Below are 14,863 nucleotides of genomic sequence, written 5' to 3'. Positions count from 1 at the left end.
TGTGAAAATCTTTAATAAAATTATTGATTTACAAAATAAAACCAAATCAGTCTTCAGTGCAGAAGGAAAGGTGTCTATATCTGTTAAACAAATTGAAATAAGAGTCCTCAATTTGTCTGTTCAAACCCAGATAATGCTGAAGTACTTTGTTTAAAAGATGGCACCACAGTTCAGATTTATGTTTCAGATAAACACTGTCTCCTCCCATGCTCGTAAGCTGTTCTGAATAAAAAGTACACAATCTAAGTCTACTGAGCCATTCAATTGTCTAGACTACATGTAAACATTCTGAGGGTTACATTAACCACTGGGGTTGCTCATTAGAGCACCTGAAATTTTGATTCTTTTTACTCTTAACTGGTACAACAAACAATATATTTTCCTCACACAAATACACTTCTCTACAATGAACTTGTAAGAGCTCAAGGCATGTTCTGTGAGCCTTTGCTATTAAAATAACTATTCATTCTATACAGACAATTTTGATCCCAACCTTAGTCAAAGGAAACAAACTTTACAATTTTGCTAACATCCCTCCAAATGCCTTTCAGTAACAAAACATTTTTCTTTATCAATACCTTCTTATTACAGTAGTTTAGATAAAGGGAGAGCTGCTTTCGCTTCCTTTCCTCTATTTCTTCACTTGACTGGTTGTCAACTTTGTCCTGAATTTTCTGCAGCAGCGGGCTTGAAACATTCTCAAACCACTTCTTGTACAGCATTTCCCTCCTCCTTAGAGCTAAGAAATCATTGTGCTTCAAATACCTGTCTACTTCCTAATTGACAGAGAGACTATTGTTAACAAAGCTGGGTCGCTTATGAACCAGTAAAACAAATTACTTTAAACCAGACACTATTCAAAAACAAAGGACATCGGAAAGAGACAAGTCATTAATCAACTGAAACACAAGGGGTGCTTGACACACTGAAATATCTGTACACAAAAGACATGCATTTTAATCAAATGTGTAGCCAACTTGTATACCACTACGCTGAAACTTGCATACTTTGTTTTTTTGCTGTACCAATATCTGCTTTGAAACCATAGCCAATCATATGACAACTGAATGTGAAGATTACTACTGTGTATGGTTTGCTACATAGAAACAGCTTATCTGTAGGACTTTTGTAACATGTAAAGCAGCAGTACTACAACACAATGTTCTTAACTAGAAAAAGTGCATATTCAGAAAAGGTTGCTTTGCAGATAGGAATAAACTAATTAACAGCAAGGCTATAATTTCATAGTTGAGAGATGCAAAATATACAGACCACATGCCACAATTCTGTTTGGCCTTAAGGACTCCTGAATACTTTATGAGAATCTCGTTGATTTTTGAAAATTTTTATTTCTTGCTATTATAGTTTTGAAGAAAATCTTGACAGTGTGGCTTTCACAGGTGGGCTGACCAGAATGAGGGTAGGTTTAGGAGCTAACCCAAGCCTCTCTCAACCTTGAATCCCCAGATGTTGTTGAACTACAACTCTTGTCATCCCGGACCATTGGTCCTCATAGCTAGGGGTGGTGGGAGTTGTAGTCCAACAACATCTGGGGACTCAAGGATGAGAGAGGATGGGCTAGACTATGCCTGAAATTCTGGAATGGAGCGGATTGTCACACTAACTGGCTGGAACTCCACAGGTGCCAAGGACCTGAATAAGAAGCCAGACCAGCTAAATATATGATGACACTATGATATCCTGATGTACTCTCTGGCCAAGAACCTCCTTAAAGAACAAGGTGAGGCATGTTTGATGGGCAAATACATCACACATACTGGCATTTCCCAAAAGTAGCATACAAGACTATAAAGGCTTCCATAAAGACTATAGAATCATACAATTGTAGTTGGAAGGGACCATAAGGGTCATCTACTCCAACCCCCTGCAATGCAGGAACATGCAACTGTCCCATACGGGGATCAAACCTGCAACCTTGGCATTATCAGCACCATGCTCTTACCAACTGAGCTAAACAACTCCATTATTCTTATGTGAGTAGTGGAGCCAAGACAAGGTACACATGGTGCAAGAAGACGTACACAGCCCAGCTGCTGATGCATTTGCAACAGCTCACTTCTAGGAGCTGGAAACCTACAATACCCCATTCTTCACCTAACTGAACTATGACCAACAACACCTGGCGCAGAGTGGCCAAGACAAAGGCGTCAGATACAGTCCCAGGGCCCAAGTAAGTAACAGAGAGTGGAGGTAACATAGCAGAGTTCGTAAAAGGAGCTTAAGGTGATGAAATTGTAGAATGGTACAGAAGAAGAATAAAAGAGCAGGGAAGGAAATACATGGGATAGATATATCCAAGGGTAAAGGTAAAAGTAAAGGTAAAGGGACCCCTGACCGTTAGGTCCAGTCATGGACGACTCTGGGGTTGCAGCTCTCATCTTGCTTTATTGGCCGAGGAAGCCGGCGTACAGCTTCCGGGTCATGTGGCCAGCATGACTAAACCGCTTCTGGAGAACCAGAGCAGCGCACGGAAACGCCGTTTACCTTCCCGCTGGAGCGGTACCTATTTATCTACTTGCACTTTGACGTGCTTTGGAACTGCTAGGTGGGCAGGAGCAGGGACCGAGTAACGGGAGCTCACCCCGTCACGGGGATTCGAACCGCCGACCTTCCGATTGGCAAGCCCTACACTCTGTGGTTTAGACCAAAGCACCACCCGCATCCCTTTCTCCAAGGGTAAGTTAACACAAATGGAATATGGCAACTTCCAATTCTTTCTAGCTAGTGGAAGGAGAGATTGCATGCATGATATTGCATGAGAACGTCATGTTCAAACTAATGAAAACTGATGTTTAAAGTTTTTAAAAACTTTAAATCTTTTTTAAAACCCACATAATTTGGGTCTTAAAAAAGCAAATTATTTGTAAACTCAATTTCTTACAGGGTAAAAGACACATGGGATTTCTATAACCAACACATTTAACATTCCTAATTTTGTTCTTTAAATAGCATGCATGAGAGAGGCAATCATGGCACGTGGGGAGGGAGCCTTTATCTCTTTTCCCCACACCATGTGGTCCTGATGAAAACTATGCTCCTTAGCCCCAGGACAGTTTTCTCCACTCATGGCTGCTGCTTATGGAACAAAATGCAAGCATGCTAACCATTACATACATTTAACATCATGGCTAGTTTGTCCCACAGTAGTTTCCATATAGCACATCTATAATGCCACTACATTTCAAGACCCAAGTAAAAAATGTGAAAGGTATCAGATTCAAAAGATATTTCAGCAACCATTGTTGTAGGAGAAGGCATAAGGGCTGGGCAATACTCCAATTTACTGTCTGAAACCAGCATGATGTTCACTCCCCAGCCACCCTGATGTATCGGCAGTTCAAATTGCCTTTGCCCAAGCAGGCAAGCTGCATCTTTCCTCTTGGGTCAGTTGGTCGCTCCAGGAGGAAAGACGCAGTCCACCCACTCGGGAGAAGGCAGACACTTGACTGCAGCCTGCCTGCCTTTGCCTGGGAGGGAAGGCTGCGTCTTTCCTCCCAGAGCAAACAACCACCCCAAGAGGAAAGACAAAGCCCGCCCACTTGGGCAAAGTCAGGTAAGCGCCTTTGAGGAAGCTCCAATGCCCTTCCAGCTTGCGCATGAGCCGGAGCAGAATCAGAGCCACCCTCAAACTGTTCAGCTGGGCAGGGGGAAGCCTCAGCCCCCCCCCCAGCTGAGCAAGCGCTGACACCTTTCCGGCTCGTGACAGAGCTTCCTTGAACCGCTCAGCTGGGAGGGAAGCATAGACGCTCGCTCAGCTGTGGGGCAGAAGGCTCTCCCCTCAGCTGAGCGGTTCAAGGAAGTCCTGGGCTCATGCAAACTGGAGAGGCTTTGGGGCTCACTCACCATGTAGGGCTGGGCAATGTAGCTCAGCTGCTTCTTCCATCCCTAAGATGGGGAGGAAGAAACAGGCTAGACACATTCAAGACATCATGATATATCAGCATATCACAGTATTTAGCTGCTGATATATCACAATGTGGAAAGCCAGGTATTGCCCAGCCCTACTAGGCTTCTTCATATCTGTAGGTCTTCCTCAAACATTAGAAAGACATATTGTAAACCGACACTGTATTTTGTTTCTTACCCTCACAAAGCAGTTCTCTCTTTCCAGCAGGGCCTGGGTGGAACCAACAACATCCTGTCTTTCATTAACTACAGCCTAATAAAATACCAGCAAAATCTGTGAAGTAAAACTGCTGAATGAAAAGCAGTAATTAAGAATTAATTCTATGAGCAGCACAGCACTGTAGGATAAGTAGATCCATGATTAAAAAAGACACAGGAAATAAAGCTACAGAAACATCTTTTTAAAATGAATGGGATTTGGGTAAGTGCAACTTTGAGGCTATATTGAATTAGAGATAATCTTGGAGTAGAATAAAAAGTGCAAAGAGAAACAAAAAGTGATAAAAGAAGTTGCCATTATTACTTCTTGTACAGATCAGAAGGTTAGAAGAAAAGCAGACTTTTCTGGCTGGAGTTATTAATCCAACATGCTTTAAGACATTTTAAATTAATTTAGAATATAAAGAATACATATTTAGAATATTTAATACTATTAGTATTTACATTAAGAATACATCCTAAAATTGTATAATAAACATATCAATAAAACATTAATATTTTGAGTTTTAGCACAAGTAAAAAAACATTCCCCAGAGTGTACAATACGTAGTGTGCTCCACTTCAATCCTATTTCAGCTGTAACTAGATAGCTACTGAATCAAAAGGTCAATAATTTAGTGATAAGCATCTATTCTTAATCAAATTCAGGGGCAAACTTACAATCTTTCTTTTGCTAAGCAGACCCAAAATAATTCTAGTCATTAAATCGTCCTGTGGGAAGGATCCTGATGTCTTTTTATTTTTTTGTTGCTGTTTTAAAATGTGCTTTAAAGCTTCTTGTAAACCATATTGGAAATATTGCAGAACATGAACAACTGTAATAAATGAATAAATAACTTGCAGTCCTACATACATATATTCTTTACCCAAACAGATGTCACATTTAAAAAGTTGTTTCATTTACAAAATAATTAAAATATAACTGCAGTATAAAAATCCCCATGCAGAGCAGACAGGAACTGAGCTTCATCTGAACCCCAAACTATATGGAACTCAAAGTACAGATGACTTTACAACAACAAAGTGGCTGTCAGGCCTTGTGTACCTTGTAGTAATATATTTTGTCAGCCTCATTCTCTAAGAAACCTGTTAACAAGAGTTTCCACCTTCTCTCCAAAGCTGAGAAAGCATAATTAGAGTAGTGCCAGTACTGATTTCTTACTACTGCCGCCAAACTCAGGTGTACCTGTGCAATGGAAAAATGTTTCAGCCAGTTTTCAGAATCGTTGGTCCCTCCAGGTTGAATACTTCTGCCAGCCTTGCTGGGTGATCTACTCAAGGGTGTAGAGACTGCTGGAAGAGACTTACAAGAAAACAGAGTGGAGTGAGGAATCACAGTGAATATACCATATTCTATCAACCTGATGGCGTTTCCTGCTTGGCAGGGGGTTGGACTCGATGGCCCTTGTGGTCTATTCCAACTCTATGATTCTATGATTCTAACCCCAAATTCAAAGTTGCCTACACAAAGGATACAGTATTATCCTCAGCATTCATCCAAAAGAAAGTTGAGAAGGATGGAACACTACATCCTGAAATCTTTTGCTTTCAGTTCGGTGCAGACAGTACTTAAATGAAATGTAATTCCTTTCCCAGGTCTCTAGAAAACGGAGTGCCCCTCTCCAAATGGAAACAGGGCCATATGTGGGCCACCATAGTCTTCTTCCTCACACCAGAATATGGCCACCATTTCAGGGCTATAATGGTCTGGCATCCACATTCTGCAACCACTGACTCACCTGCACTTAATCAACTGACCGACTTGATTTTTCTTAAAGCTAATCTTAAGATTACTGTCTTAAGATCCCATTCATGGATCACTGCCTTGCCGTGGCGAAGGGGCTTGAATAACTCAGAGAAGCTATGAGCTATGCCATGCAGGGCCACCCAAGATGGACAGGTCATAGTGGAGTTTTGACCAAACGTGATCCACCTGGAGCAGGAACCCGCAAGCCACTCCAGAATCCCTGCCAAGAAAACTCCATGGACAAAGACAACAGGCATATAAAAGTTATGATGCTGGAAGATGAGCCCCTCAGGTCGGAAGGCGTCCAACATGCTACTGAGGAAGAGCGGAGGACAAGTACAGTGGTGCCTCGCAAGACGAAATTAATTCGTTCGGCAAGTCTCTTCGTCTTGCGGTTTTTTCGTCTTGCGATGCACGGTTTCCCATAGGAATGCATTGAAAATCAATTAATGCGTTCCTAGGGAAACCGCCTTCAGACCAGGTCCGGGGACAGACTGTCCCCGGACCTCTTCTGAAGGCTGGGGGGGGGGGCAAGGGCTTTTCTTCCCACCCCCAGCATCTTAAAAAACCCTGGGACAGCGGAGGACTTCTCCGCTGTCCGGGGCGATCTTAAAATGCTGGCGGGCGGCATTTTAAAATCGCCCCGGACAGCGGAGGACTTCTCCGCTGTCCGGGGCGATTTAAAAGCCCCTGGGAAGGCAGGCAGGGGGGACAAAGACTTTCGCCCCCTGCCCGCCTTCAGAAGGTGTTCCCGCCCCCCGCCCCACTTCGGAACAGCTTTCCGAAGTGGGGCGGCTGGGGCGGGTGTCCCCGCCCCCCGCCCCACTTCGGAACAGCTTTCCGAAGTGGGGCGGCTGGGGCGGGTGTCCCCGCCCCCCGCCCCACTTCGGAACAGCTTTCCGAAGTGGGGCGGCTGGGGCGGGTGTCCCCGCCCCCCCTCCCCACTTCGGAACAGCTTTCCGAAGTGGGGCGGCTGGGGCGGGTGTCCCCGCCCCCCCTCCCCACTTCGGAACAGCTTTCCGAAGTGGGGCGGCTGGGGCGGGTGTCCCCGCCCCCCTCCCCACTTCGGAACAGCTTTCCGAAGTGGGGCGGCTGGGGCAGGTGTCCCCGCCCCCCCTTCGGAACAGCGTTTTAAAATGCTGGGGGTCGGGAGCGAAGCGCTGCCGACCCCCAGCATTTTAAAATCTCCCCGGGACACGGGGAGATTTTAAAATGCTGGGGTTCGGCAGCGCTTCGCTCCCGACCCCCAGCATTTTAAAACCTTCCCGGGACACGGGGAGATTTTAAAATGCTGGGGGTTGGCAGCGCTTCGCTCCCGACCCCCAGCATTTTAAAACCTTCCCGGGACATGGGGAGATTTTAAAATGCTGGGGGTCGGCAGCGCTTCGCTCCCGACCCCCAGCATTTTAAAATCTCCCCGGGACAGAGACTTCTCTGCTGTCCCTTGGAGATTTTAAAATGCTGGGGGTCGGCAGCGAACGCTTCGCTCCCGCCCGCCAGCATTTTAAGATCGCCCAGGGCAGGCGGGGGGGGGAGGCAGGCGGGGGGGAGCAAAGACTTTTGCCCCCCGCCGGCCTTCAGAAGAGGTCCTCTTCTGAAGGCCGGCTGTGGGCAAAAGTCTTTGCTCCCGACCGCCAGCATTTCCCTATGGGCTTTCGTCTTGCGATGCAAGCCCATAGGGAAATTCGTCTTGCGAAGCGCCTCCAAAACAGAAAACCCTTTCGTCTTGCGGGTTTTCCGTCTTGCGAGGCATTCGTCTTGTGGGGTACCACTGTACAAGTAGATTCAGAGCTGATAAAGCAGCTGGGCTAAAGCCGAAAGGACGCTCAGTTGCGGATATGCCTGGAAGCGAAAGGAAAGTCCAATGCTGTACAGAAAAATATTGCATAGGAACCTGGAATGTAAGAACCATGAACCTGGGTAAGTTGGATGTGGTCAAAAATGAGACGGCAAGAATAAATATTGACATCCTGGGCATCAGTGAACTAAAATGGACGGGAATGGGCGAATTCAGTTCGGATGACCATCATATCTACTACTGTGGGCAAGAATCCCATAAAAGAAATGGAGTGACTGTCAGGCCTGGTCGTTGTCCTCTTCAGATCACCACACAAATGCTTCTTGTTCTTTTATAACTTTTTATTGTGTATTAACAAAACAATCTTATAAACGGTTCTTAACTATTATTCCTCAGAGTCACTTATTTCAGATACCTTCTGAGCTCTGCTTCTCGGTGACCAGCCACTCTCAAAATGGCGAAGGCGCCCTTCCCTTCGCTTTCCTGCTCTTTTTCCTACCCTCCTGGCTAGAGCTGGCTTGTATCTCCCCTCCTCCCAATCTGAGCTAGAACTGAACCCTTGCCTTTCCTGGAAACAGCCGGTCCCTCCCTCTTGTTCCTCTTGCTCCCTTCTATTAGATTCACTGCTCTCCTTCCCCCCTTGGGGAATGCTTTCTCCCTCTGGGAAACTGGAATCTTCTAACTCTAACTCTTCCCTGACAGTGACCCTCATAGTCAACAAGAGTGGCAAAAGCTGTACTGGGATGCAATCTCAAAAGTGATAGAATGATCTCAATACGAATCCAAGGCAGACCTTTTAACATCACAGTAATCCAAGTTTATGCACCAACCACTGGTGCTGAAGAAACTGAAATTGACCAATTCTATGAAGACTTACAACACCTTATAGAAATGACACCAGAGAAGGATGTTCTTCTCATTATAGGGGATTGGAATGCTAAAGTAGGGAGTCAAGAGATAAAAGGAACAACTGGCAAGTTTGGCCTTGGAGTTCAAAACGAAGCAGGGCAAAGGCTAATAGAGTTCTGTCAAGAGAACAAGCTGGTCATCACAAACACGCTTTTCCAACAACACAAGAGACGACTCTACACATGGACATCACCAGATGGGCAGCATCAAAATCAGATTGATTATATTCTCTGCAGCCAAAGATGGAGAAGGTCTATACAGTCAGCAAAAACAAGACCTGGAGCTGACTGTGGCTCAGATCATCAGCTTCTTATAGCAAAATTCAAGCTTAAACTGAAGAAAGTAGTTAAAACCACTGGGCCGGTAAGATACAATCTAAATCAAATCCCTTATGAATACACAGTGGAAGTGAGAAACAGGTTTAAGGATTTAGATTTGGTGGACAGAGTGCCTGAAGAAGTATGGATGGAGGCTTGCAACATTATACAGGAGGCAGCAACAAAAACCATCCCAATGAAAAGGATATGCAAGAAAGCAAAGTGGCTGTCCAACGAGGCCTTACAAATAGCGGGGGAGAGAAGGCAAGCAAAATGCGAGGGAGATAGTGAAAGATACAGGAAATTGAATACAGATTTCCAAAAAAATAGCAAGGAGAGACAAGAAGGCCTTCTTAAACGAGTAATGCAAAGAAATAGAGGAAAACAACAGAATGGGAAGAACCAGAGATCTGTTCAAGAAAATTGGAGATATGAAAGGAACATTTCGTACAAAGATTACCATAATAAAGGACAAAAGTGGTAAGGACCTAACAGAAGTAGAAGACATGAAGAAGAGGTGGCAAGAATACACAGAGGAATTATACCAGAAAGATATGGATGGCTCGTATACCCCAAGTAGTGTGGCTGCTGACCTTGAGCCAGACATCCTGGAGAGTGAAGTCAAATGGGCCTTAGAAAGAACTGCAAATAACAAGGCCAGTGGAAGTGATGGTATTCCAGCTGAACTATTTAAAATTTTAAAAGATGATGCTGTTAAGGTGCTACACTCAATATGCCAGCAAATTTGGAAAACTCAGAAGTGGCCAGAGGATTGGAGAAGATCAGTCTACATCCCAATCCCAAAGAAGGTTAGTGCCAAGGAATGTTCCAACTACTGCACAATTGCACTCATTTCACACGCAAGCAAGGTAATGCTTAAAATTCTACAAGGCAGGCTTAAGCAGTATGTCTCAGCAAGGCGTTCGACAAGGTGCCCCATGATATTCTTGTAAAGAAGCTGGTAAAATGCGGTCTTGACTATGCTACCACTCAGTGGATTTGTAACTGGCTGGCTGACTGACCGAACACAAAGGGTGCTCATCAATGGTTCCTCTTCATCCTGGAGAAGAGTGACTAGTGGGGTACCACAGGGTTCTGTCTTGGGCCCGGTCTTATTCAACATCTTTATCAACGACTTGGATGATGGACTCAAGGGCATCCTGATCAAATTTGCAGATGACACCAAACTGGGAGGGGTGGCTAACACCCCAGAGGACAGGATCACACTTCCAAACGACCTTGACAGATTAGAGAACTGGGCCAAAACAAACAAGATGAACTTTAAGAGGGAGAAATGTAAAGTATTGCACTTGGGCAAAAAAAAGAGAGGCACAAATACAAGATGGGTGACTCCTGGCTTGAGAGCAGTACATGTGAAAAGGATCTAGGAGTCTTGGTTGACCACAAACTTGACATGAGCCAACAGTGTGATGCGGCAGCTTAAAAAGCCAATGCAATTCTGGGCTGCATCAATAGGAGTATAGCATCTAGATCAAGGGAAGTAATAGTGCCACTGTATTCTGCTCTGGTCAGACCTCACCTGGAGTACTGTGTCCAGTTCTGGGCACCACAGTTCAAGAAGGACACTGACAAACTGGAACGTGTCCAGAGGAGGGCAACCAAAATGGTCAAAGGTCTGGAAACGATACCTTATGAAGAACGGCTAAGGGAGCTGGGCATGTTTAGCCTGGAAAAGAGGAGGTTAAGGGGTGATAGGATAGCCATGTTCAAATATATAAAAGGATGTCATATAGAGGAGGGAGAAAGGTTGTTTTCTGCTGCTCCAGAGAAGCGGACACGGAGCAATGGATCCAAACTACAAGAAAGAAGATTCCACCTAAACATTAGGAAAAACTTCCTGACAGTAAGAGCTGTTTGACAGTGGAATTTGCTGCCAAGGAGTGTGGTGGAGTCTCCTTTGGAGGTCTTTAAGCAGAGGCTTGACAACCATATGTCAGGAGTGCTCTGATGGTGTTTCCTGCTTGGCAGGGGGTTGGACTCGATGGCCCTTGTGGTCTATTCCAACTCTATGATTCTTTTTTTTTTATAATATTTTTTATTGCTTTTTTCCAGGGTCAAATACATAGTCAGTAACTCATCAAAAGCGACTTTACAGAAAAGAAGAAGAAATTAGAATAAGAAAATATTCATATTATCCAAACAATTTTTCATAATCTACTGGACTTCCCCACATCCTCCACACCCTGCATTCTTTACAATAAAAATAACAGCAACTTGTTACCTTGTTTCATGCGTTTTTTGTACTTTCGTCTAATTATATTTTAGATTTAGGGTACTTGTTGTTAAGTCTTTTTTCCCATCATCAATCCTAAAAAACAAACATTACTCTAAACTTTGGTCTTTTCATGGTTATAACTTAGTTTCCACCATTTTCAAGTTTAATTGCTGAAGCTAATTTTCCCAAAACTTAGCAAATTCTCAACATTCATGTAACTTATAATGTTTTTGTAAATAGTCCTTAAATTTTTTCCAGTCCTCTTCTATTGTTTCTTCTCCCAGATCTCGGATTCTGCCAGTCATTTCGGCCAACTCCATGTAGTCCATCAGTTGCGTATGCCACTCTTCCAGCGTGGGTAGCTCCTGTGTCTTCCAATGTTTAGCTATAAGAATTCTTGCTGCTGTAGTTGCATATAAGAAGAAAGTTCTATCCTTCTTTAACACTCTCTGGCCCACAATGCCCAGGAGGAAGGCCTCTGGTTTCTTGTGAAAGGTATACTTGAATACCTTTTTCATCTCATTGTAAATCATTTCCCAGAAGGCCTTCACCCTCGGGCATGTCCACCAGAGGTGAAAGAATGTTCCTTCAGCCTCCTTACATTTCCAACATTTATTATCAGACAAATGATATATCTTTGCCAGTTTGACTGGGGTCATGTACCACCTATATATCATTTTCATAATGTTTTCTTTCAAGGCATTACATGCCGTGAATTTCATACCGGTGGTCCATAACCTTTCCCAGTCTTCAAACATAATGTTGTACCCAATGTCTTGAGCCCATTTTATCATGGCTGATTTAACTATCTCATCTTGAGTGTTCCATTTAAGCAGCAAGTTATACATTCTTGAAAGCACTTTCGTCTTTGGTTCAAGTAATTCTGTCTCTAGTTTCGATTTTTCCACCTGGAAACCAATTTTTTTATCCTTTTTAAAAGTCTCTTGAATTTGGGCATAATGTAACCAGTCTCGCACCTTGCTTTTTAATTTTTCAAGACTCTGCAACCTCCAATTGTCTCCAATTTTTTCTATTATCTCACAGTATTTTGCCCAGCCAACCTCCATATTAAGTCTTTTTGAGGCCTTTGCCTCCATTGGTGAAAGCCACCTCGGGGTCTTATTTTCAAGTAAGTCCTTATATTTGGTCCAGACATTAAATAAAGCTCTCCTGACAATATGGTTTTTAAACAATTTGTGAACCTTTACCTTGTCGTACCACAAGTATGCATGCCATCCAAAAGCGTTGTTAAACCCTTCCAGATCTAGGACATCAGTGTTTTCTAATAAAAACCAATCCTTCATCCAGCAGAAGGATGCAGCCTCATAGTATAACCTTAAGTCCGGCAGGGCAAATCCCCCTCTTTCTTTTGCGTCTGTTAGTATTTTAAATTTTATTCTGGGCTTTTTGCCCTGCCAGACAAACTTCGAAATATCCTTCTGCCACTTTCCAAAACATTCCACTCTGTCCACGATCTGCAGGGTTTGAAACAAAAACAACATCCTTGGCAATACATTCATCTTTACGGCTGCGATTCTTCCCAACAAGGAAAGTTTTAGTCTTGACCAAATTTCTAAATCCTTTTTGATTTCTGACCAACATTTTTCATAGTTATCCTTGAATAAATTCAAATTTTTGCCAGACAAATTGACCCCCAGGTATTTCACTTTTTTGACCACATTTAACTCCGTTTCCTTCTGGAACCCATCTATTTCTGAAGGTGTCAGATTTTTTGCCAAAACCTTAGTTTTTTGTTTATTCAGCTTAAATCCCGCCACCCGACCAAACTCATAAATTAATTCTAAAACTCTTTTTGTACTAGGTTCTGGCTCCTGTAATGTTAAGACCAAGTCATCTGCAAAAGCTTTCAGTTTATATTGTTTCTCTCCGACCTGTATTCCTTCCACCAGCTGGTCCTTCCTAATCAAATTCAGCAGCACCTCCAGGACAGAGATAAATAACAGAGGTGATAAGGGGCACCCCTGTCGTGTCCCTTTTTCAATTTTGAACTCTTCCGTCACCACATTGTTCACTATCAATTTAGCCTTTTGCTCTGAATAGATTGCTTCTATACCATTTTGGAACGCCCTTCCCACTCCCATCCCTTCCAAGTTTTCCTTCATAAATTTCCAAGAAATGTTGTCAAAGGCCTTCTCTGCATCTATGAAAATTAACACTGCCTTCGTATTCATATTTGTCTGCAGTAGCTCCAAAACATCGATAATATTCCTAGTGTTGTCAGACAAATGTCTACCAGGGAGAAAGCCTGCTTGATCTTTATGAATTACTTCATTTAAAACTTTTTTAAATCTACTTGCCAAGATATCAGCAAAAATTTTGTAATCCACGTTCAGGAGTGAGATGGGACGGTAGTTCTTAAGTTGAGTCTTTTCAGATTCCACTTTTGGTATCAAAGTGATGAAAGCTTCTTTCCACAATTCTGGTGCCCCCTTCCCCTCCATAATTTGATTACATACCTCCATTAGTGGCTGGATCAAATAGTCCTTTAGTGTCTTATAATACTTGGAGGTAAGTCCATCTGGGCCTGGGGATTTACCTAATTGCATATTCTGAATGGCACTTTCAATTTCCTGCTGTGTTATTTTATAATTCAGGATTGTTTGTTTATCTTGAGATAGTTTTGGGAGTCCATTACTTTTTATAAATTGGCTTATCTCAATCTCTGCCTGAGGTCCTTGAGTAAATAATTTTTTAAAATATCTCTGGAAACACTTTCTAATTTCTTCTGGTTTCTGGATACTTTCTCCTTCAACCTCCAGATTGGTAACAAAGTTCAATTTTTGTCTCTTTTTCAACTGCCATGCTAGTAATTTTCCACATTTATTTGCTGATTCAATCTTTGTCTCATTTGTTTAATTTTCCATTCAACTTCTTGATTTATCAATTTCGCATATTGTGTTTGGTGAAATTTAATTTCTCTTAGCACTTCTTTTGACTTTGGATTAAGCCTAAGCCTCTTTTCACCATCTCTTATCTTCTCTAGTATCTTATCTTTTTTCCCATTCCAGAGTTTTTTCTTGATAGTATTCTGTTGGATCAGAAACCCTCTCATAACGGCTTTGCTCGCGTCCCAGATTGTTCTCTTTTCCACCGAAGTGTTCAAATTTATCTCAAAGTAATCCTTCAACGTTTTTTGGGCCTTCTTAACAATCTCCTGATCTCTAAACAAGGTGTCATTCATTCTCCATCTAAAGGATCCAGCTGACGTGAGTCTCAATTCCATTTTCAAGGCGTTGTGGTCGGAGCAAGTTTTGGGGCAGATCTCTATTTTTTTAGTCTTAGGTGCCAGTCCTCTAGTTATCCAGATTTGGTCGATTCTTGTCCATGATAGGTGGGCCTCAGAAAAGAATGTCCCTTCTTTTCCTAATGGGTTCTTTGTCCTCCATATGTCAGTCAAGTCCATATTGTCTGTTAGTTCAAAAAAAGTTTTAGGTAGTCTGCCATCTTTAGTCAAGTTTTGGTTTTGTGACTTATCCATATAGGTGGAGACCACCCCATTCATATCTCCCATCAAAATGATGTTAGTATAGTCAATATGGTCCAGCATTATCTCATGCAGCTTCTTGTAAAATTCCGATTTCCCCTCATTTGGTGCATATATTCCTACAATCAGAAATTTTTCTCCTTGTGTTTGTATTTCAATCGCCAAAATTCTTCCTTGTTCGTCTTTAAACAAAAACTTTGGTGAT

The 14,863-nt window shown here is 42.9% G+C and overlaps 1 protein-coding gene across 1 annotated transcript in view; it reads right to left on the bottom strand.

Annotated features, from left to right (window-relative positions):
• Nucleotides 1-14,863, bottom strand: part of LOC310702438 (uncharacterized protein) — a gene marked incomplete at its 5' end in the record, with an annotated part of 50,907 nt that overhangs the window by 18,255 nt on the left and 17,789 nt on the right. Inside the window, 3 exons of the mRNA XM_083493913.1 lie at nt 579-776; nt 4,106-4,180; nt 5,333-5,449. Coding sequence (XP_083350039.1) covers nt 579-776; nt 4,106-4,180; nt 5,333-5,449 — 390 coding nt within the window. The remainder of the gene's footprint in view (nt 1-578; nt 777-4,105; nt 4,181-5,332; nt 5,450-14,863) is intronic.

Source organism: Podarcis liolepis (assembly GCF_965112155.1).
Source record: "Podarcis liolepis genome assembly, chromosome: 3".
Lineage (NCBI taxonomy): Eukaryota > Metazoa > Chordata > Lepidosauria > Squamata > Lacertidae > Podarcis > Podarcis liolepis.
Note: the sequence above shows the minus strand (reverse complement) of the source record. Positions and strands in the feature narration are given on the sequence as shown.